Source organism: Rhinoraja longicauda, chromosome 31 (genome assembly GCF_053455715.1).
Source record: "Rhinoraja longicauda isolate Sanriku21f chromosome 31, sRhiLon1.1, whole genome shotgun sequence".
NCBI classification, from domain to species: domain Eukaryota; kingdom Metazoa; phylum Chordata; class Chondrichthyes; order Rajiformes; family Arhynchobatidae; genus Rhinoraja; species Rhinoraja longicauda.
Genome location: NC_135983.1, coordinates 19,024,133 through 19,047,980, shown reverse-complemented (window position 1 = coordinate 19,047,980; position 23,848 = coordinate 19,024,133). Strand labels below are relative to the sequence as shown.

Here is a 23,848-nt window from a genome sequence, read left to right as displayed (position 1 = left end):
CAGCATGGTGCTGCAGCGCTCATACTAGCAAGCTAGACGCCACCCTCAACGACACCATGCGGATCATCACTGGCTGCCTACGCCCTACTCCGACGGATCTCCTGCCGGTGCTCGCAGGTATCGCACCCGCCAAGCTTCGCAGAGATTTCTTCACTCATAGGCTGGTGTGCAAGGCCCCATCGGACGCCAAACATCCTTTGCACCACCTCGCCCAGGATTCTCAGCAACTGGGACCTCAACGCCCATCATGCAGCGACCCTCTGTGGCTCCGGTTCCAACATACTAGGAGCATGGAGAACCAGCTGGGAACAGACATCGCCACCTCCTCAATTCACTGTCGCACCGAACACCACAGCCCCACCCGGCTCAGACATGCCCCGCAAAGAGTGGGTCGCCCAGAACCGGCTCCGTACAGAGGTCGGCCAGTTCAACGCCAACATGCATCATTGGGGGTTGCGTCCATCAGCAGCCTGCGTGTGTGGAGCAGACCAGCAAACAGTGCAGCATGTCATTTTCGACTGCACTGTCCTCCGTTCCCCTGGTGGAGGGGTAGACCTCACGGCCCTCGACAACAGCACATTGCACTGGCTACAGTGCCTGGAGGGTGTTACATAATTTCTGCTGCCTCAAACGCAAGATGAAGACAGCTTGTAGATCTTGTTGGTTCTGTGATTCTTCGTCCATGTGAACTTCTCTGCATTGCAAATATTTTTTTATAATTTGAATTATAGCACTGAAATTTGAATTAATGAAGTGTGCACATAAAATGATCAGAAATCTGAAACAATAATTCTGCTGCTTTCTCCACAGAAGCTGCCTGATCCATCTATGTTTAATTGTAATATTGAATTGGAAAATGTATGTTGAGAATTCTCAATTATCCATATAGAGATCCAGTCAATTGAAGGAGCATTGTGGTAAGGCCCTGATTGTCAATTGTGAGCTGAGGAAGTTTTAACACAGTGCCTGCAGGTTTTGATAAACTACTACCTTCACATATGTATTAGTAATTGTAAGTGCAAAATGTGGTAAATTTCACTAACATTTAGTACAATGCTATTTTACTTGTGTGGTTGAAGCAGTTTGTTTATTTTAGATTCTGTGGATCGAGACCAGATAGAAAGTGGAGAAGATAAGAAAAGTCTTTTGGCGCCTGTGCAATGTGTCAACAATCGGTGTGTGGAAAAACAACTGGGAGAGTGCAACATTTGTCCATAGTCTTAAAGTCAAGGTTGGATAAAGACTAAATATTTAGACCATATTTATCAGCAAGATGTTGACTATTGTGTGTAAGAGGAGACTGATGTGAAAGGTCAGTGTGTTTTCCTTGCTTATCTGGAAATTTGTTGATGAGTTGCATTCTCTTTGTCAATCTCCCTCCCTTTCCTGAAGTAGGTCTGTTGAAATGTGCCTGATATCATTCTTTGTGCCGGAGATAGACACAAAATGCTGGAGTAACTCTGTGGAACAGGCAGCAGCTCTGGAGTGAAGGAATGGGTGACCCATTTTCAGACCTTTGTGCACTTCTTTCTGCACTTCATTGCTATCCAAAAGCCTGAATTTGTATTATGAATACCAATGGCTTGTGGACCACAACCAATAATATTTTTAAGAAAAGCAGAAAATACAGGAAAAGCAGATTCTGTGGGAAGAGCAAATGTTTTTGCTTGAAGTCCCTTCATCAGAACAGTTCTGCTGAATATTTCCAGCATTTTCCATTTGCACTTTAGATTTCCGACATCTTCAGTTTTTATTTTTACAACCAATTCATTGTCGTCCCTTTGCATTGGAAGATTTGTATTTGTAGGGGTTCAAAAATTCCCCCTAAAGCCCAAAAGTCATCGACATGGATACACTTTGAGGTGCATGGTTTTATATAATTCAAAGATTGCCTGAGAGGGCTGTGAAAAATTTGCTTACTAGTTTATTTTTCCTCAGCAATTGTTGCCTCTTCTAAGAAACTGGATGGCTGAGGAGAGGGGGAGAATTGGGTGGAACAGTCTAGTATTAATATTCCCACTGGTCCATCAAACTAGCCCCACCAAAAAAAAACCCAATCGAAACCTAGATAGCTGCCAGTTAACAGAAGGGCTGCAATCTTGTGGCGAGGTGAGGGAAGATCAACCTAATGGGCAAAGGTTATCTCTCTGGAAATGGGAAGGATGTGTGACGATGGCTTGGTGAGACCAGTTGTGTGTCTCCTGGTAACCATCAGGAATGATAATCTCTAGTTGTGAGGTCCTTCCCATCAACCTCGCCTCCCTCCACCCCATCCATAACCCAAACTCTATGCAGATCTGATGTAAACTACTTTGGATATAAAATGATTATTAATAGATCCAGTGGCTAATTCAGGAATAAACTTTACTTGGAGGCACATGATCATGGGGAATTTACTGGCAGAGAAAGTGGTTGAGTGAAATGGTACAGATACATTTCACAGAACTGGGTACAGAACAGGCCTCAGAATTTTGTCTCAGACATGGTAGTGAGCAACACAAGGGCCCCGTAGGGGATGGTCCTCTCTCCCTCCCTGTTTATTATCTACACCTCGGACTTGAGATACAACTCGAACTGCAACCTGCAGAACTTTTCGGATGACTTTGCAATTGGGAAGCTGAATGCAGAGGTGTAGTCAATGACTTTGTTAAGTGATGTGGGCTGAATCACCTGCAGCTCAACACCGAGACTAAGGAGTTAGTGGTGGACTTTAGGAGGCGAGGAACACCCCTGTCTCCTTCAAGGGTGTGGATGTGCAGTTTACCAAGGAGTAGAAGTACCTTGTTTACCTGGACAGTAAACTGGACTTGTCCAGGAACGCTGAGGCCATGTATAAGAAGGGACAGAGCTGCCTGTACTTTCTGAGGAGGCTCCACTCTCCACATCTGCAGTAAGCTGATGCAGATGTTCTATCAATTGGTGGTGGCCAGCGCCATCTTCTTCGCTGTCATGTGCTGGGGTAGCTGGGCAAAGGCCGTGGACACCAACAGAATTAACAAGCTCATCAAGAAGGCTGGCTCCTTGGGGCTGCAATTGGATTCATTGGAGGTGGTCTTGGAGGGGAGGATGCTCCACAAAATGTGGAGCATCTTGAACAATACAACTCACCCCCTCAATGACACACTGGGCAACCTGAGGAGTACTTTCAGCAACAGATGGGTTCCACCAAGATGCTGCACAGAACGCCACAGGAGATCCTTTTTCCCTGTGGCTATCAAACTGTACAATTCCTTCCCCTTCTGTCGTGGGGTGGACTGACTCCCCTTTCTCTCCCCTTCCCAATCTTTGCACATCCCCAATCCTGGACTCATCGCTTTAATTTCATGTTCCATGTATCTTGTGTTTTATGACTGTTGACAGACCAATTTCCCTCCTGGGATAAATAAAGTTCTATTGCATCGTACATTTAATGAGCAGCTAGACAACCATGAGAAAGATGTGACAGAAACTGTTAATGGGGTTAGATTACGAAAGACAGGAGATGGGAAATATATGTAGCATGGACCCATGAGGCTGAATGGCTCATTTCTACTTTGAAAGCTACCGCGTAACACTATTTAACTGCTTAGTCTTAGTATCTTTACTTGAGAATAACAAATTCTATATAGGCCTGGGTTGATCAGGAGAATATCTGTGTTCGTGCAATCCAATTCAAGAGGGTCATCTGCTTGATGTTCCCTCAACCTTGGCTTTAATCTCTTACTTGACCTTCCTATAAATCTCTGACTATTACAGATCATGTCTCAGATTCCTTATTTACCACTGTTATTTTTTAAAGGAAATTTATTGAATTTGCTCAATTAAGTTTTGTTCCAACAGAACTTCAGAGTTTGCACCCTTAAAGGTGCAACCAGTAATTTGTGCAAAGTGTGATACTTTGTTAAATTTGGAGTTGTCTGCATTGATCTGATCTTTTCTCACCTTGTATGTTCTTTGTGCCCTTCCATATCTCGTTTCCCTCTCCCCTGACTCTCAGTCTGAAGAAGGGTCTCGACCTGAAACGTCACCCATTCCTTCTCTCCAGGGATGCTGTCTGTCCCGCTGAGGTATTTCCAGCATTTTCTGAGAACCTGCCAAATTATCCAGTTGATCATCGTCCACTCTCTCTAACGCTGAATAATTCTAATTGCTGACATCAGTGTCCTTTTCAATTGCTGCACCATTCTTGCATTGTTGCAATTTGCACTGTGCATGGCATTCAAAGCGCAGTGATACCAATGATGTAGTGAGAGGCTCCCATCATTCTAACTTCTGTTACAACAGTAACTACATTACATAAGCACATTATCTATCTATATCTATATACTATTAAAACTCAGATCTTGAATATATATATATATATTCCACTGATGTCGGCTGAATACGGCAATTCCGGCAAAACGGTGAACCGTAGCGCCACGATTTTTGTACCGCCTTAATCAGCATGCGGTTCGCTGCTGGAAAATGATATTTTTATTTAATTCGGACGCATATTTTTTAAGTTACAGAGGTTTAAATGTGCTGCCCCCCCTGATTTATCGAAGTTTTGACAGAAGGGGGGCGCTGCGCTGCGGATTTATTCTTCATTGTGATGTCACAATGCCCCTGTGAGATGAACTCGAGCAGACCCCCCTTCCCCCCCCCCCCGTGGTATTCAGCGTGTGACGTCACAATGCCCCTGTGCCCCTCCCTCCCCCTTCCCCCCTCCCCCTCCCCTACCTCCCCACTCCCTCCCCCTCCCCCCCTTCCCCTCTCCCTCCCCCCTCCCCCCCCTCCCCCCCATTCCGCCCTCCCCTTCCCCCCTCCCTCCCCTCCTCCCTCCTCCCTCCCCTACCTCCCCCCCCCCTCCCCCCCTTCCCCTCTCCCTCCCCCCTCCCCCTCCCCCCTCCCCCCCTTTCCGCCCTCCCCTTCCCCCTCCCTCCCCTCCTCCCTCCTCCCTCCCCCTTCCCTCCCTCCCCTCCTCCCGGTTACAATGGAATCCCTACGAGGACGGGCCCAACGGGGAAAGAGTGGTACTGGGAAAAGGGGAGAGCCCCCTCCCTCCCCCCCTTCCCCTCCCATCTGCCCTCCCTCCCCCTCCCCCCTACCCCCCCTCCCTCCCCCCTCCCTCCCCCCTCCCTCCACCTCACCCCTACCCCCTCACTCCCCCTTCCCCCTCCCCTCCTCCCCTCCTCCCTCCACACCTCCCTCCTCCCTCCCTCCCTCCCCTCCTCCCGGTTACAATGGAAACCCTACGAGGACGGGCCCAACGGGGAAAGAGGGGTACTGGGAAAAGGGGAGGTCCCCCTCCCCCATCCCCCCTCCCTCCCACCCCCTCCCCCCTCCCCTCCCCTCCCCTCCCCTCTCCCTCCCCTTCCCCCCACCTCTGCCCCCTTCCTCCCCCCCCTCCTCTCCCCCCCTCTCCTCTCCCCCCTCTCCTCTCCCCCCTCTCCTCTCCCCCCTCTCCTCTCCCCCCTCTCCTCTCCCCCCTCTCCTCCTCTCCCCCCCTCCTCCCCCCCCCTCCACCCCCCCTCCTCCTCTCCCCCCTCCTCCCCCCCTCCCCCCCCTCCTCTCCCCCCCTCCTCTCCCCGAAGCGGAAGTGTAGTCGCTGTCGCCTCTCCCGCTGTTTGATTTCATTTATAACAAAGACATTTATTTTAAATGAGGAATGTGATTTTCATTAAGTTTGATTTTATTTATTTTTAAAAAGCTGCTGCTCTATAGATAAGTTTATTTCCTTTTCAACAAAGAACTTATTTTAAAGTAAAAACGCGGTTTTTTTCATTGGGTTTCACCCTCCCTGTTAGCGCCCGATTGGTTGGATCTTTACGTGGTACCTCCCCTCCTCCCTCCACACCTCCCTCCCTCCCCCTTCCCTCCCTCCCCTCCTCCCGGTTACAATGGAAACCCTACGAGGACGGGCCCAACGGGGAAAGAGGGGTACTGGGAAAAGGGGAGTTCCCCCATCCTCCCCCCTTCCCCCCTCCCTCCCCCCTCCCTCCACCTCCCCCCTTCCCCCCTCCCCTCCCCCCCTTTCCCTCCCCTCCTCCCTCCACACCTCCCTCCTCCCTCCCTCCCCCTCCCTCCCCGCCTCCCGGTTACAATGGAAACCCTACGAGGACGGGCACAACGGGGAAAGAGGGGTACTGGGAAAACAGGTGTCCCCCCTCCCTCCCCCCTCCACCCCTACCCCCTTCCCTCCCCTCTCCCTCCCCCTTTCCCGCCTCTCCTCCCCCTCCCCTCCCCCCTCCCTCCCCCTCCCCTCCTCCCTCCACTCCTCCCTCCCTCCCCCCTCCCTCCCCGCCTCCCGGTTACAATGGAAACCCTACAAGGACGGGCACAACGGGGAAAGAGGGGTACTGGGAAAAGGGGAGGTCCTCCTCCCTCCCCCCTTCCCTCCCCCCTCCCCCTTCCCCCCTCCCCTCCCTCCCCTCCCTCCCCCTACCCCCTCCCTCCCCTCTCCCTCCCCCTCCCCTCCCCTCCCCTCCCCCCTCCCATCCCACAACGGGGAAAGAGGGGTACTGGGAAAACAGGTGGTCCCCCTCCCCCCTCCCTCCCCCCTCCCTCCCCGCCTCCCGGTTACAATGGAAACCCTACGAGGACGGGCCCAACGGGCCCACTTGGTCTAGTATATTACTAAAACTCTCATCTTGTTTGTTCCCGTATGTTTGTTCCCCCATATGTTTGTCTCATATGTTTGTCCCTTATGTTTGTTTGCGCCGTTTTCATTCACAATACAGCGAAAACGGTACACAATAGCGTCACAATTTTAGGCCCACCTACTCATCATTCTCCGTGGTCTCAATAAATTAGATTTTGTTACTTTTAAAAACAATTTACCAAATAAACTTTAATGAATACGCTCCCTCCCCCCCCCCCCCCCCGCCGGGAGGACCGGCGCCCGTTCCGGCATGCCCCGTGCCTGAACTTCCTCCCATGGTGCAACGCGGCGGCAGATGGTCCAACAAGATGGCCGTCGTTGCCCTTCACCACCATTCGCCGCCGAGCTGCAAGAGAGGCTTCGGGTCCATGGCTCGCTCTGGCTGCAGCGTTGGACACACGGGGCCGAGGTCAGTGGCTTTTCCTTGTCCCCCTTGCCCGTCCACGGCCCCGGGGGACACTCCCCGCCCGGCAACGGATCCACGGGATGCCGGGCCCGCAGGAGCGTCTGTTGCGGGAGGGTTACCCGGCCCGCAGGAGAGATTTGGACCCAAGGGTCCACGTCAATCTATTGTATATGTGTATATATATATATATATATATATACACATAATTAAAAGTCTCATCTTGTATGTATGTTCCCGAAATACAGCTAAAACAGTATACGATAGTGCAACACTTTTAGGGGCACCTTACTCACCATTCGCCTGCGGTGTGCAGTATCAAGTTTCATTCAAATTGTTGCGCTCTCGTGTACTGTTTTGGCTGTATTTGGGGAACATACATATAGCACCAGGGGGTGCCGCATGATGGCTGCCTCGCCTACAGTCTGTCTGTCCTTTTCAAACTCTTTTTGTTATTTTTGGTAAGTTTTTAAAGTTTTTATAAATGTTCTCTGGTTTGCTTTATGTGGGGGGTAGGAGAGGAGGTCGGGGGAAACTTTTTTTTCAGTCTCTTACCTTGCCGGAGATTCGATTGTTTTCCGGATCGTATCTCTGGTCGCTATGCTGCCTAACATCATGGAGCTGGAGGTCTTGCCTGGGACTGACCTTGAGTCCCCGTGGGGGCGTGGACTTATCATCTGAGCCTGCGATCCCTTGCCTGGGATCGACGCTCCAATGCAGCCTGCGGTCTTTAACATCAGAGCTCGCAGTCTCGGGTTGAGACCGGTCGGGAGCTCCAAAAGCTGCACGAGGTTCGACTGGTCCCGACCCGGTGTAGACCGCCATCGCGGGGGCGCTGAGATCCCCCCCCGATGAAGGAGCTTGATTGCCCCGACGAGGAAGGCTCGCCGCCGGCTACAGGAGTCAAGATCATCCCGTCAACGGAAGGTTAGAGCCCCCGACCGCTGGAGGACAAAGAAGGGAGAGATTGAACTTTTTTTTCACCTTCCATCACAGTGAGGAATGTGGAGGAGTCACTGTGGTGGATGTTCATGTTAAAATGTATTTTGTGTGTCCTGTTGCTTTTTACTGTTATGACTGTATGGTAAATGAAGTTCCTCGTATGTTGCAAAATATACTTGGCTAATAACGTTTTATTGTGATTGTGATTGTGTGATACATAATAAAAGATGAGATCGCCATTTTGAGATCGCTGGTGTCACAACAGGAACCCACGGGTTGTCTAGTTAGATATAAAACTCTGGAGTATCTGAAGATCACAGAAAGCCCAAGATGACTGTGTCATTGGAGACCCAAGAAACTGCTAATGCTGTTTGAAACACATTTAATTAATAAGTACACAAACAACTGGCAGTAGAGCGCTGTGCAAAGTAACGTTTTATTCACAAGAAAAAAATATTGATGGTGAACTTGACCGTATCACATGGCAACAGTGTGGTACACTTACAAGTTGGGTACAAGAAAGAATAAGTCATTCCTTTTCCTCGTGGATGTATATGTTTCCTTTATTCTACAAAGATTAATCAACATCTGACTACATGGAAGATCGAAAAAGTATAGCAGAGGAACAGGCCCTTCGGCCCACGATGTCCATGCCGAACATGATGTCAGGTTAAACCAATCTCTGCATGCACTTGATCCATGTCCTTCCATTCCCTACATATCCATCTACCTTGCTAAGAGACGGACAATGTGGTTCAGAAATTGGCCATCTTGATAGTCATTTGAAGTTGAGTTGTTTTTTTAATCTAATTCTCTTCTTCCCATTCTCATGTTCTGCCGTTATGCAAACTAAATTCACAAAGATCCCATGGCCAACTGTTATAATGTCACTCTAGTGAAATTGCAAGCAAAATAAAGCACAAGCTAATAAACTAGTGATGATTTAGCAGGTTGAGCATCGTCTGCTGGAGAGGGGGTGTGAGGGGAAGGGATGGCCTAAGTTTTGAGCCGAGACCCTGCATCAGGACTGAGTTGAGAGGGAGTACGGTCAGTTTGAAGGAAGGAGGAGGGGTGAGATGGGCCATCATGTGATAGATGTATATTGGAGCGGGTATGGGGCAGATAGAGACTGGGGGGGGGGGGGGGGCGTGTGAAAGAGTGGAGTTGAGAAATTGAGGCAGGTGGGTGATAGATGGAAGCAGACAGGAAAAAGGAAAAGGCAGCTGGAGCCATGGAAGGGGAGGAGCAGATGATTTCCCATTCTTATTTTTCCTCATTCTTGGTCTATTATTTATTGTCTATTATCATTCTGTTCTATTCTCAATGACAGCAAACTGACAGCATGTAGGAGTTTTAAACTCAACAACATATTAGTTCATCATTTGAAATAGAGCGGCCAATCTGTGGTGACTTTGCTGGCTCCTAGAGTTATCTAATTATTCCACTCTGCTTCAATTTCCCCAAACCCTGCTTATCTTTCCTAAGATGTATCCAATTCCCTTTTGAACATTATTATTAAATCTATTTCCACCACCCTTTCAGTCACCTTATTTCAGATTATAATAATTCACTGTGATAAAAATCGTTTAAAATAAATGTATTTGTTTCCTCTCGGGTCCTTTTGTCAAAACAACTCCTTAAAGAATTGAATCCTCCCCTTCCACTAACATTCCCCACTCTACGAATAGAAGGATCTTCCTCCTACTTGTTCCTGCGACCTGGTATTCAGAGACATTACACGGCTCTCTCGCCAAATAATGGCTGTAAATCAAAACACAATAACGGGCCATTTCAGGCAACAAAAGTGCATTGAGTTCTCTTGGGATCCATTGCTTTAATACCCCTGTCAAAATCAAATAACTAGATTTGATTGTGTTTTTCTCACAAGTATTACAGTTGACCTCAAACATATCTAATCTACATCAATAGCACGGATGGTGAGGAGATTTGCGAGGCAATTATTTCCACAATGGTGCAGGTGACAGAGTTACTATCTTACAGTACAGAGACCTAGTTCCATCCTGACCTCGAGTGTTGTCTGTGTGAAGTTTGCACTCGAGCATTGTCATGATATTGAGGCAAGGAACTGCTGATGGTAGTTTACAAACAAAGGTACAGTGCTGGATTAGCTCAGCAGACCAGGCAGCATCTCTGGTGAACATGGATAAGTGTTGTTTTGGGTCGGGACCCTCCTGACTGATTAGAGTGGGGGGGGGGGGGAGGAGGGAAAATCTGGAAGAGAGGTGTGGGTGAGACAAAAATGGATACAGGTGAGGGAGGGGGGGGTTGATTGGCAGATGATTAGACAATGGCCAGAGGTGAAAAGGCAAAACGTGTGAGATAAGGATAGAAGGGGCACAAAATGTGAAGCCAGGGAAAGGGAGACAGGTGGAAGGGTAAGGAGAAAGGGAGAAAAGGTGATCATTCAGATGGAGCACAGGGAAGAGAAGGAGGGAAAAAGGGAGGGGGGGGGGGACACTTGGGTGGCTTACAAACGAACGGTTTGAATAGCGTCATTATTTGCTGACCTGAACAAACCAAACTGAAGCTGCATTGTTCTTGGATTAAGCTGCTTTTAAATCTGCTCCATCGGTGAGAGAACCTACTTAGCTGGTCAATCCCTGGTGGGACTCTTGTTACAAAATAATCTCGGAACTCGTGCTAAATGAGTATAACTAGCTCTTTGCTAACTTGGAATTGATACAGAAGTTTAATTTTGGAAATGTGTTGGTGGACTGTGATTTCCAAAGCTCCCCCTTGCTGAGGAGTTGGTGCATTTATTTTCATTTGATGGCTTCCACTGTGTCTTGTGGGCTGCACTCACCCTGTAGGAGAGAAAACAAAACATTCTGTAATGGAAAACGTGCTTAAGACAACAGCAGCTGTATTTATTCTATCAGAGTATATCGGGAATTTAAAGACAGCTTCATCTGCATGATAACAAATCCTAGTTTACTTTGAGATTACAGATTTTTTGATAGACACAAGGAACCGCAGATGCAGGAATCTTGAGTAAAACACAAAGTGCTGGAGTAACTCGGTGGGTCAAGCAGCATCTGTGGGGAGAATGGATCGGTGATGTTTGGGTCAGGACCGTTCCCTCCACGATTGCTGCCTGATCCACTGAGTTACTCCAGAACTTAGTGTTTTGATGCAATTTAGAGCAGGAACAGTGTTTCTGATGCACCCATATTTGTGAGACTGGCAGATGACAGGTGTAGTTGGAAATTATTGTCGAGAGCCAATAATGACATAAGTATTAGGTCTTTGCTTTTGAGCTGCGAAAAACCAATAATTTTGAAAACAAAAAGGTGGTGGAAGGCATGATATTCCTTGCTATTGGTGTCTCGGGCAGATTGTCATCCTGTAACCTGTTTAAGGGCCTGACCACCTAATGTAATTATTACATTTTATTTTTTAAACTTTAGTAGTAATCTTGCAACGTTAAAAATTCTAACCATTTGAAAATCTAGCATTTAACCTTTTAGAGGTACCAGTATGCTATATCAGCATGTACCATCACGTATAAAGCCCTAAATGGACATTCCCCCCCCTATATCAAAAATCTTCTAACCCACCTCTCTAACTCCAGGTCCTTCAGGTCGGCCGACTTGGGGCTACTCACTATCCCGCGGTCTAGGCTTAAGCTCAGGGGTGACCGCGCTTTTGCGGTTGCAGCTCCTAGACTGTGGAACAGCATCCCTCTCCCCATCAGAACTGCCCCCTCCATCGACTCCTTTAAGTCCAGGCTCAAAACCTATTTCTACTCCCTAGCGTTTGAGGCTCATTGAGGAGGCGCTGTGAACTGTTTGCGTGCTACTGTATGTTTCATTTTTTTCCTTAGTACCTAATCAGATGTACAGCACTTTGGTCAACGTGGGTTGTTTTTAAATGTGCTATACAAATAAAATTGACTTGACTTGACACTTGGAACGTAGAACATAGAACAGTACAGCACAGGAACAGGCCCTTCAGCCGATAATGTGCCAACACCAACTCTTATCTTTCTACACATCCATATCCCTAATTCCCTGCATATCCACATACCTATTCAAAGTCTCTTAAATGCTACAATCGCATCTTCCGCAAACACCATCCCCAGCAGCACACATTCCAGACACCAACCACCTTCAGTGTAAAAAAACTAAAACGCTCCGAGCATCTCCTTTAAACTTTACCCCTCTCACCTTAAAGCTATGGCCTCTAGTCTTTGATTTTGCCATCCTGGGAAAAAGGTTCTGACCGTCGACCTTATCTATGCCTTTCATCATTTTATATACTTCTATCAGGTCCCACCATAATCTCCAATGTTCCAGGCAAAACTATCCAAGTCTGTCTAACCTCTCCCTGTAGCTAATACCCCCTAATCCAGCATCATTTTGATAAACCTCCCATAAAGCTGCATCCTGATTTTTATGCTCAATCCCCTTGTCTGTGAAAGCAAGTCGATCATATTCCTTCTTTACCAGTATATCTGCTTGTATTGTCATTTTCAGGGAGTTATGGCTTGTCACAAGAAAACCATATCCTCGGCATTTATGTGTAGGAAGGAACTGCAGATGCTCGTTTAAACCAAAGGTAGACACAAAAGGCTGGAGCAACTCAGCGGGTCAGGCAGCATCTCTGGGGAAAAAGAATAGGTGACGTTTCAGGTCGAGACCCTTCTTCAGAGGAAAGATCCCGTCCCGAAACGTCACCTATTCCTTTTCTCCAAAGACTCTGACAGACCCGCTGAGTTGCTCCAGCTTTGTGTGTCTATCCTGAGCATTTATGTCTGGAATGAAAATAAGGAGCCAACCTTCAGTCGAGATGGGACTACAATTTTATCACTCTTCATTCCCACACATTGCACCTGCTCGTCAAAGATCTTCAATTCATTCTCCATTGCAATAGGATTTCGACCTGTTGATGAACAAAAATAAAATGAGTTGTTTCCTGGTCATAAATCTTGAGGGGGATTGTAATTTCCTATTTGCCTTGGTAAATGTTGTATACGAGAAGACACATCTGACAATGAGGCAATATTGTTTGCAAGACAACTGAAGGCGGTGCCTTTGGGCAAAGGGATGGGTGAAAGGGGCAAGTTGGTACAAGAGAGAGGCATGTAGAGGGAAGAGGAAGTGTGTAGGTACGTAACATAGGGACTACTAGGGAAGGTGGCAAGGGGGAGGGAGTGGAGGTGAGTAGGTAGAAGTAAAGATGGATAGAAGGAAAGATTAAAAGAGCAGGGAAATGTAAGAATAAATATGAGGGGCAACTGGAGGGAAGGTGGAGGGACAACAGGGTAGGAAGTAACATAAATCCTCTGACCCACTGCAGAGAGTTGCGGACCTAGCCCAGACATCAGGCAAACCAACCTCCCTTCTATTGACTCCCTCTAAACCATACTGCCTCAGCAAGACCACCAGCATATTTGAGGACCAGTCTTACCCCGGTCACACCCTCTTTTCCCCTCTCCCATCAGCCACGAGGTACAGCAATTTGAAAACTCATCCAGTACTTCCAATTTGGGGACAGTTTCTTCCCAGCTGTTATCGGGCATCTGAACCATCTTCTCACCAGCTAGAGTATGGTACTGACCTCACATCTACCTCATTAGAGACCTTTGAACTATCTTTAATCTGACTTTATCGGATTTTATATTGCACTAAAGGTTGTACCCTTTATCTGTACACAGTGGACGGCTTGATTGCAATCATTTATAGTCTTCTCTTTGACAGGGTAGCATGCAACAAAAAACGTTGCTATTCCTTGGTACATGTGACAATGATAAACTAAACTAAACTAAACTAAAGATACCATGGCTTAGAAACTATTCTTCATTGAGCGTTTACCTGCATAAGGCATCGTGCACTCACCGTAGAGGGAGATTGTGTGGAAGATTCTGCCTTCTCTCTTCTCTTGCATGTGGAAAAGCAAGGAAGTTCGAATCTTGGTGTTGAGAATTCTGAACACCATAAATGGTTTGGCTACAAGTGAACAAAGAAAAAAATACTTCATCCATTGGACGATTTTCCAAGTAGAAAGCAATGTTCAGGAGGGGGGGATTGGATGTGGGGCCCATTGCTGATGTATTACTGCACAACAGGATTGGGAATTACTTGTAGCAGGTTATTGAAAAACAATAAACTGGTGACACTGCGCTTAGATTCTGGGATCAATAGGCCGGAGGCCTGGACTGACAATCCAGCCCAGAGTTCAAATCTTACCTGAGGAAATTAAATTCAGTAAATAACCTGGAATTAAAAAATAGAACTGGACTTTGTAACAATGATCACAAGAACTATTATTTTGTCATTTTTAAAAATCTGGTTCACCTGTGTCCTACTGGTGAGGGTGTCCTTACCTGTCTGGCCCAGGTGAATTGAGATACTTGCTGAAATGCCCTGTGTAAAGCCTGGTAAATACGCTTGTTGTAACATTACTATGATGTCCAAACGGAGAAAGGTTAAAACCCAAAAGACTGTCTGGCATTGACCATGAATTTATCACAGACAGAGCAACTTCACTCCTGTCCTATTCAACATTGCATGATTAGTACCTAAACAAAAGTGTGCTTTGCATTCCAATTTCTAGACAAAAGTTAGATTGATCTGACATCATCCTCTTGAATGGCAGAATTGAGTGGCTAATGATTTTCCCAAGTTTGAATGTTACTATTGAGTTTTATCAACATGATATTTCTACCCATTGACTGATCAAGCTGTGGAGCATGGAAACAGGGCTTTTGGCCCAACTTGTCTGTGCCAACCAAGTTGGCATTCTGGCCCAGCTTCATTTGCCTGTATTTGGCCCATATTGCTCTACGCGCTTCCTATCTATATATCTGTTCAGATGACTTTTGGAAATCATAATTGTGATTTGCTGAGCTAAGATGCACAATCAATCAGACTTTTGCTTAACTCCTAATATTGGTACTTACCTTCACAGGTGAAATCTATGCCATTATTTGACAAGCGGTAGGCCTCTATCTCCGAGATGCATTCGTCTCCTCTGGGTGAAATAAAAAAGGAATTGGTGCCCAAGCAAGAACTGGTGAGTCCCTTCCCCGTGTAACTGGCTTTATTCCTTCCTCAGGGCCTCAGTTCATTTGGTGGATTTATTTGTTGCTGGATTATTCCCTCTCCTGTGGATGCTCCATTGAGTTGCTGCACTATCTTTGCATTCTAGTGTAGAATGTAGTTCTGGTAAATAAGTTTAAGCCCATCTCAAAGGCCCTCTAGACCTCTTTAGGGTGTAATTATGAATCATCTATGTTGACAAGGAACTGGATTCAAACCGAGACCTAGAATGGGGTAAGACAACAGCTTCCAGAGTGTTGTGAAGACTATCTTACTAAAACAGGATTTTCAAAATCCCTCTGCAACCATGGAATGTCATCATCACCTTCTCAAGGGCAATTCAGGATGGGAAATAAATGCCAGCTGAGACAGGGATGGCTACAAGTTGTGAGTAATTGATCCAATTGAGTAACACAAAACAAGTTCACATAGATATTTAAGGAACAATAAACACTGGAGTGTGGGGAAAGAGTGGGGAATTTGCTCTACCATGTGAGTCTCTACCAGGGCGGCACGGTAGCGCAGTGGTAGAGTTGCTGCTTTACAGCGAATGCAGCGCCGGAGACTCAGGTTCGATCCTGACTACGGGTGCTGCACTGTAAGGAGTTTGTACGTTCTCCCCGTGACCTGCGTGGGTTTTCTCCGAGATCTTCGGTTTCCTCCCACACTCCAAAGACGTACAGGTATGTAGGTTAATTGGCTGGGTAAATGTAAAAATTGTCCCTAGTGGGTGTAGGATAGTGTTAATGTACGGGGATCGCTGGGCGGCACGGACTTGGTGGGCCGAAAAGGCCTGTTTCCGGCTGTATATATATGATATGATATGATATGAAGCAGCATCAGGTCTGATGGAAGGAATGGCCTCCTTGTGTGTAGAAATTAATCTGTGGTTCCTCATGCTATAGGACAATATAACAGCATCTATGCACTTGTATTTCCAAAGTGAATAGACCTAAATTTTGGGAATATGTTTAATACTTTTATATTTAATTTTGGTTTTAAAGAACCGGCCCTTTATTTTGAAACCACATTTTGCCCCCCACCCCTCACCCCTCAGCTGCTCCACTACCATTAAGACTCTTCCACTAGTGGAAACTATTAACATCTACCCATGATTAGCTGGGATTGTGGTTTACATTTCTAAAAGGCTCGGAGGAAGAATTGTTCTTTGTTATTCCAGACTTGACCTGAGCATCCAAAGAAACTTTCCCTCCCAAGGTAAGGCTTGCACTGTCCTTTAAGTGACCCCCCTGGGCAGAGTTTGGTGATTTCCTAACTGGGTTTACTATCTGGTCATGAAAATCAATTTCTCCTCATCCGAAGGGCAGCAAAAATTTGAACACTTCAAAGAAGTTATTACCAGAGGTTTTGAGCAATCCCATCAGTTGCTGCTTCTTTAGTTTAGTTTAGAGATACAGCGCGGAAACAGGCCCTTCGGCCCACCAGGTCCGCACCAACCAGCGATCTCCCACATTAACACTATCCTACACACACGTGGGACAATTTATATTTGTACCAAGTCAATTAATCTACAATCTTGTACGTCTTTGGAGAGTGGGAGGAAACCGAAGATCTCGGAGAAAACCCACATGGTCACGGGGAGAACGTACAAACCCTGTACAGACAGCACCCGTAGTCAGGATTGAACCCGAGTCTCCGGCGCTATAAGGCAGCAACTCTACCACTGTGCCAAAACGATTCTCTACAATTTTTTGCATCAACTCCTCCACATTCTTGTACTACCCCGCAGTAGTAACTTAAGATACCAATCCCCAGATCAGGAGAAATTCCACAAGGTCGCAGGGTGGACGTGCGAACTCCACACAGATGCCACTGGATGTTGGGATAAAACTCAGACAGCCACACTAGCTGTGGGGCCAGTGTGCATGGCCAGGGTAACAGGCTGAATGTGCTTAGCCAGTTACCAAAGAGAGACGAGATGGAAGACACTGAGTAAAGTGGACTTACATTCGCATGTAGCCCTTCATCAATGTTTTGTTCATTCGCACAACAGGTGAGTTCACAAAGTATGCATTGTCCACGTGGCCAAACTCCTTTCGATAAGGCTCATACTGTGTTGCCCAGCGCAGTAAGTACCACTTGCCAGAGAACTGTTGGAGATGAAGAGTACAAGGCATCATTGTGAATGGACGGTGGGTGCTAAAGGTTTCTCAATGTTGCTACTATAGACACAGCTTCTGTGACATAATCTGCAAAGGTACAACAAAGCTTGTAAGGATGTCTCAAAGTAATTTACAAACAATGAGGTACTTATAAAGTATAGACATTATACTGTCAGTAAACTTGAGCCAAGCACTCTTGAACTGGAACGAGTGCAGGAAAGATTTATGAGAATGTTGCCAGAACTCGAAGGCCTGAGCTCTAGGGAGAGGTTGGGAGGGCTAGGACTTTTCCCCTTGGAGCACAGGAGGCTGAGGGATGATCTTGCGGTGGTGTATAAAATCACGAGGGAAATGGATAGGGTGAATGCACAGAATTTTAAACTCAAGATAGGGAAATCAAAAACCAAAGGACATGGATTTAAGTTGAGACGGGCAAGATTAAATGGGAACCTGAGGGGAAACTTCTTTACTCAGAGGGTAATGGGTATTTGGAACAATCTGCCATAGGAGGTAGTTAAGACCGATACTATAACAACATTTCAAAGACCCTTGGACAGGTGCATGAATAGGAAAGGTTTAGACGGGTATGGGCCAAACACTGGCAAATGGGATTAGCTTAGATGGGGCATCTTGATTGGCATGGATAAGTTGGGCTGAAGGGCCTGTTTCCATGATGTGTGACTCTATGATTCTGACTATTGTAATATCAGAAACTCACCAACCATCCATGCCCTGAAAGCTGCTTTAAGCAGGAAGGGGATAAATAGCTGATTGTCAGTGTTAATGACTTTGGATGAAGAGTGAATATTGCCCTGGCCACTGGAGACCTCAACTTATTTGTCACACTGCAGGGCAGGTCTATATTGCTGGCAAGCTCGATGGAACCCACATTCCTGATTTGCCGTCCACCAACTCCTCATTGGCTGGAGAAATCAGTCAGGTTTGTAAAAAGAGCAGTACCTCACAAGCCATGGTAACTGTTTGCTGAAGTTTAGCTGAGAACTGGAGACACTCTTCCAATGGGTTCGTACTGCTGGCTGAGTGTACTCTCGGAGGTCTCCTCACCTGACATCTTGTTCCCTCCTCAACATTCATGACCTTAGTTGGTTGACACATCCATCCTTCTGCCCAGCCTCCCCATGGCCAATTGGGAGAGTGAAAAGACTCAGTTCCATAATTTTTAACTCATTCTAATGGCCCTTCCCAACATCAGCTCCAACACTTTTATAACCAATGAATGGAAAAACAGCAAAATGCAGTTTGGTTCCATCGTCCTGATTGTCAGATCCTCGCCTGAATGCAAAATCCGATTTCAATGGTGGAGATTTCAAGGACAAACTGGTGTATCTCTCTGAGAGAAGTGACAGCAGCTTTGCATGTTCTGAATCAAAGTCAAGTACTCATGTATTCAATGGGCCAGTTGTACCGTGTTATTTGGACAAGGTTCAGGTCTCCGTAATAAACAAAACACTCTTGAGCTACCTTAAGATGCAATTGTTAAGCCATCACCCTCCAAGAATGCCATAAAAGATCTCATTGCACCATTTCAATGATTTAGAAACATAGACATAGAAAAATAGGTGCAGGAGTAGGCCATTCGGCCCTTCGAGCCAGCACTGCCATTCAATGGTCATGGATGATCATCTAAAATCAGTAGGAAAGAACTATAGATGCTGGTTTAAATCAAAGGTAGACACAAAATGCTGGAGTAACTCAACGGGTCAGGCAGCATCCCTGGAGAGAAGGGATGGGTTTCAGGTTGAGACCCTTCTTCAGATCTAAAATCAGTACCCCATTCCTGGTTTTCCCCCATATCCCTTGATTCCTTTAGCCCTAAGCGCTAAATCTAATTCTCTCTTAAAAATATCCAGTGAATTGGCCTCCACTGCCTTCTGTGGCAGAGAATTCCACAGATTCACAACTCTCTGGGTGAAAAGGTTTTTCCACATCTCTAGCCAAATCCTAATATAACATTTTATCATAATGTTCTGCCTAATGTTCACTCCTCAACCATTCCCACCGTCAACAGAATGCCAGGTCATTACCGTTTTGTTTGTGGGAGCCTGCTGGAGCAAAACAATTCACCGAGCTTCCCACAGTAAAAAACACTTTAAAAAATGTCAAAAATGGTTTTGCACAAAGATTTGAAAAATGCAAGCTATTATTTTTGTCCTTTTCAGTTTGATTTATGCTTTCTTACCGCCTGACTCTTCAGGTCGATTTTTTTCGGCTGGAGCTTCTTACAGTTGGATGGACCAGGAGCAGACAACTGGATCAGGCTGGCAGCGAGGAAGATCACCAGGGTGAGGGAAGCCATTGTCCTGGCCGCGTTGTTTGCCAATGTCTTGCAGCAGCAGAGTTAGCAGCACTGGGGTTTATATAGGAGCCTTGGAGTTTGTTGCAATCTGAATATGGGCAAAATGTTTTGCCCAATAGCATCCCGTCCATTTCTGGTTTCATCACAGAATGAGGTGTTTTCCTGGACTACTGCCAGGAACTATTATTGTGTATAAATAAGATCTTTAACCAGAAGCCTTCTTCATGAAGCAATAACGTAATGTTCTGCCCGACCCTGAGAGCTCTAAGCTCTTGCTCAATGGGTGACACTTTTGCCTCCAAGTCAGAATGTGGTGGGTTCAAGGCCCATGCCAGGAACTTGAGCACAATAACAAGGCTGAAGTTATCTGGAATACTAAACCAGAGCCTGCCTGCCCCCTGGGTTGGAGGTAAAATATCCCAGAGCACAACGTCAAGGCTGGGCAGAGTGTTGGCAGATATTCTTTTATTTTAACCAATACTACAAACAACAGATTAATATGGACATTGTCACAATGTTGCTTGCAACATCTTGCTATGGGTAATTTGGCTGCCATGCTTCAGATTATTACAGCATTTCAAAGGTACTTCAACCCTTGAAAATCTCTTGGAGAAGCTCTGGGATCACAGACGCTGTGGAAATGCAAGTTTACTTGTGGGTAACACGTGGAACTGGAGCTGGAGTTACTGTTGAAAAGGGTAGGGAGGCCTTGGTTTAACTGGACCTAGTCCAGCACTCCCTGTATCGAAATGAAGAGCAATCCTTGGGTTTCTGTTTAGTCTCCAGAGTTTAGTTTGGTTTAGAAATAGTGCGGAAATAGGCCCTTCGGCCCGAGTCTGCACCGAGTCCCACCAGCGATTCCCGCATACTAGCATTATCCTTCACACACTAGGGACAATTTACACTTATACCAAGCCAATTAACTTACAAACCTGTGTGTCTTTGGAGTGTGGGAGGAAACCAAAGATCTCAGAGAAAACCCACGCGGTCACGGGGAGAAGGTACAAACTCCGTACAGACAGCACCCATACTGAGGTCCAGGCCTAACAACTCCAAATGGATGATGTCCATGTAATAAACTTGGAACAAACAGATTTTCCAAACTTTCCATCTGATATTGATCCTTGGATTTCCTGTAAGTTCCTTCTCAGTATTTATTTGAATAGAATTTTGTTTTCGACAAATTATTTTGAAGAAGTATGGCTACAGTTTTTTTTGCTGGGAAATATTAGGTAACAACATGTGGGTTGTCTGGGAAATGTGGGACTGAATTATCACACAACTTCTCTTGTTCATTTCCTGATGTGTTAAATTGTGAAACTGAATTCAAGCAATCTGGGCTGTGATGAGAAGTTTAACCATGTGGTTTCATCATGAAGTCTATGTTGAAAGGCTGGAGCGATTGGGCTTGTATACACTGGAATTTAGAAGGATGAGGGGGGATCTTATTGAAACATATAAGATAATTAGGGGATTGGACACATTAGAGGCAGATAACATGTTCCCAATGTTGGGGGAGTCCAGAACAAGGGGCCACAGTTTGAGAATAAGGGGTAGGCCATTTAGAACGGAGATGAGGAAGAACTTTTTCAGTCAGAGGGTGGTGAAGGTGTGGAATTCTCTGCCTCAGAAGGCAGTGGAGGCCAGTTCGTTGGATGCTTTCAAGAGAGAGCTGGATAGAGCTCTTAAGGATAGCGGAGTAAGGGGGTATGGGGAGAAGGCAGGAACGGGGTACTGATTGAGAGTGATCAGCCATGATCGCATTGAATGGCGGTGCTGGCTCGAAGGGCTGAATGGCCTACTCCTGCACCTATTGTCTATTGTCTATTGTCTATGCATGTTTACCAATGCCTTTCAGGGAAGGAATTATGCAACTTTGCTCAAGATTTTTATACTCAATATATGAATTGAGCCTTTGATTTGTACCCTTGCAGCCCAATCATAAACTAATGGCCACACTTTTATTTTTAATCTGTCGGGTTAAATTGTGCAATGTTAACAAGATTAAACAATAAAAGATATTTAAAGACCTTGTGTAGGCATCTAGTGTAGGAAAATAACTGCAGATGCTGATACAAATAGAAGGTATCACAAAATGCTGGAGTAACTCAACAGGTCAGGCAGCATCTAGGAGAGAGGGAATGGGTGATGTTTCGGGTCGAGACCCTTCTTGACCCGAAAAGTCACCCATTCCCTCTCTCCTAGATGCTTGCTGCCTGACCTGCTGAGTTACTCCAGCATTTTGTGTAGGCATCTGATCCATCCTTCCATAAGTTAGGGAACAGGCCAATCCTCCTCTACCTCACTGCGGACATTGGACTTTGTCAATGGAACTGGGTGCTAAAATGCTGTGAACTGTATTCTGTGCTCAGTATTTTTCCCTTCACTCTACCCATTGTACTTGAGTTCGGTTTGATTGTATTTTGTACAGTATCATCTGATTTGATTGGATAGCATTGCATAAAAAAGTATTTCAATGTACCTATAATAAATCTAAACCTATATTCCGAATGAAAATTAAATCGGTTATCTGGTGCTCTGAGTGATATTGGCCGATATTGGGTCACTTTCTGAAGGTGTTACTCCATAAAGCAGTGAGAATGTCTATGTTAAGAGTCCCTGGCTTTATTCTTTGGATAAACTTATTGCATGATAATTGACCATACAGAAGGGTGTGACATTAATGACATGCTGATAACGTGAGTATGAAATTGGCAAAGGATTTAAAGGCAGTGACTACTGGTGATTGGAAGGAAGTGTGCAGTAGAGTCAGGGACCATTGTTGTACGTGCTACACAGAAATGATCGAGAGAAACATACAGGGAGAGCATTTTCATAATTTATCAGTGATGCAAAACCTCGCAGCAGAGAAAATATTGAGCAAAGTAGTAGTGGACTTTAGAAGGATAGGGAGGGTCTGGTGAATGGGCAGGCATATGTCAGATAAGGTTTAGTCGGTAATTGGAAGTGATGCATTTGAGGGGAGCAACACAAAGAGTCAGCATTATCTGCACGCTTCAGTCTTGAGGGGTGATGCCAGGGTTGGGGCGTGGGGTTTGGCAAGAAATGTTGAGTATGGGATATTTGGCTTTGTTAACAAGGGCATTAAGTGGAAAAGTAAGGAAAACATGCTCAAGCTTTACTTGGCCAGTTTACTGGGACGATACCGGGGACGGAGAAGTTTGGCCATTAGCAGAATCTGGTGAAACGTACTTCCCTTTACAGCAAAAAGGTTAACATCGTGAATCCAAAATATCAATATTTTGATAGTGTAAGTTGAGAAAAGCCTTTTCTTCCTGGATGTAGTGCAGTAAGGAGATTCAGGTGTGAGATTATTTGTCTCCTCTGGTCTCTCATCCAAGCAGCCATTGTTGAGTGAGTTTTGCTAGACTTCTCAACTCATGACCTAAATGCATCCTGACTTGAATACAACTCGTGTTAACAGCGGGTGTTCTGCAGTGATTAACAGCAGGAAACTTAATAACGTTTTTATTTTCCTTAAGTGTGGGGATTGCGACCGTTGTTAGTGTGTGAAATCTGGGGAGAGCATGAGTTTATTTTAGAGATACAACATTGAAACTGGCTCTTTGGCCCACTGAGTCCAGGCCAATATCGATCACCAGCTCACACTATTCTGTTATCTCACTTTCACATCCACTCCCTACACACAAACCCGGATCTCTGGCACTATGAGACCAGCTCTGCCCACTGTGCCACTTTGCTGGTTAATGGCTGGGCTGCTGCTTGGGGAGATTTGCTATGCATCAAGGAGCCTGGAATGACTTTAATCGTGCTTTCTGGGTGGGATGAATGAAGCAAACCAATATGTGGTTACCTACATATAATTTATTGTATTGTTGCTATATAATTATTTGTTGTAATATTGCATTAATGTACCTGTTAAGCTACAAAAAGTAAGAACTACATTGTACTGTTTGTGGCACATATAACAAATAAAAACACTTGGCCTGCTTTTACTTGCCTGCTGACTGAACAATCCAGAACTTTCTGATACAACATTTCATTGTGTATCATTGCACTAAGATTCATTGGAGAGATTTATTTCTCTAAAAAAAGCTGTTAATCTAAATAGTTTGTGTGGTTTAATTCCTAGCAACAGTGCTTTTGTTTTTGTAGACAAAAAAGTTCTGGCACACAAAATAATTAAAAATTAAGCTACATTATCAACAATTTGTTTCCATCAACATTCCTGCCACTTCTCTTTTGATTTGTTGACCAATCAACTTCGAAGTAAATAAATTAATAACTAAAAATGTATCAAATTCGATCAAAATTTAAAATCTGTAATTTTTTGGAACTTTTTAGAGGTTCAAAACGCTGTACCATTGAAAAAGCCCTGCCTTGAAGAGTTTAGTTATGTTA

At 45.5% G+C, this 23,848-nt stretch overlaps 1 protein-coding gene across 1 annotated transcript; it reads right to left on the bottom strand.

The window, feature by feature from the left end:
- Window positions 1-8,387: 8,387 nt before the first annotated feature.
- On the bottom strand, window positions 8,388-19,477 carry LOC144608319 (alpha-1-acid glycoprotein-like). Its single transcript, XM_078425959.1, has 6 exons — window positions 19,349-19,477; window positions 16,994-17,136; window positions 14,887-14,957; window positions 13,823-13,933; window positions 12,763-12,866; window positions 8,388-10,789 (listed from the first exon to the last, which is right to left on the bottom strand). The coding sequence occupies exons 1-6, from the start codon at window positions 19,463-19,465 to the stop codon at window positions 10,748-10,750; spliced, it is 588 nt and encodes a 195-aa protein (XP_078282085.1). The 5' UTR covers window positions 19,466-19,477; the 3' UTR covers window positions 8,388-10,747.
- Between the last annotated feature and the right edge of the window lie 4,371 nt (window positions 19,478-23,848).

What these genes read in the sequence shown, in the direction of transcription:
- LOC144608319 (XM_078425959.1), bottom strand. Translation starts at nt 19,465, where the DNA reads ATGGCTTCCCTCACCCTGGTGATCTTCCTCGCTGCCAGCCTGATCCAG. An exon ending in TCGACCTGAAGAGTCAGGCG is followed by an intron (nt 17,137 to 19,348) that starts GTAAGAAAGCAT and finishes CATCTCCAACAG; the next exon opens with TTCTCTGGCAAGTGGTACTT. An exon ending in ATGAAGGGCTACATGCGAAT is followed by an intron (nt 14,958 to 16,993) that starts GTAAGTCCACTT and finishes TATTTCACCCAG; the next exon opens with AGGAGACGAATGCATCTCGG.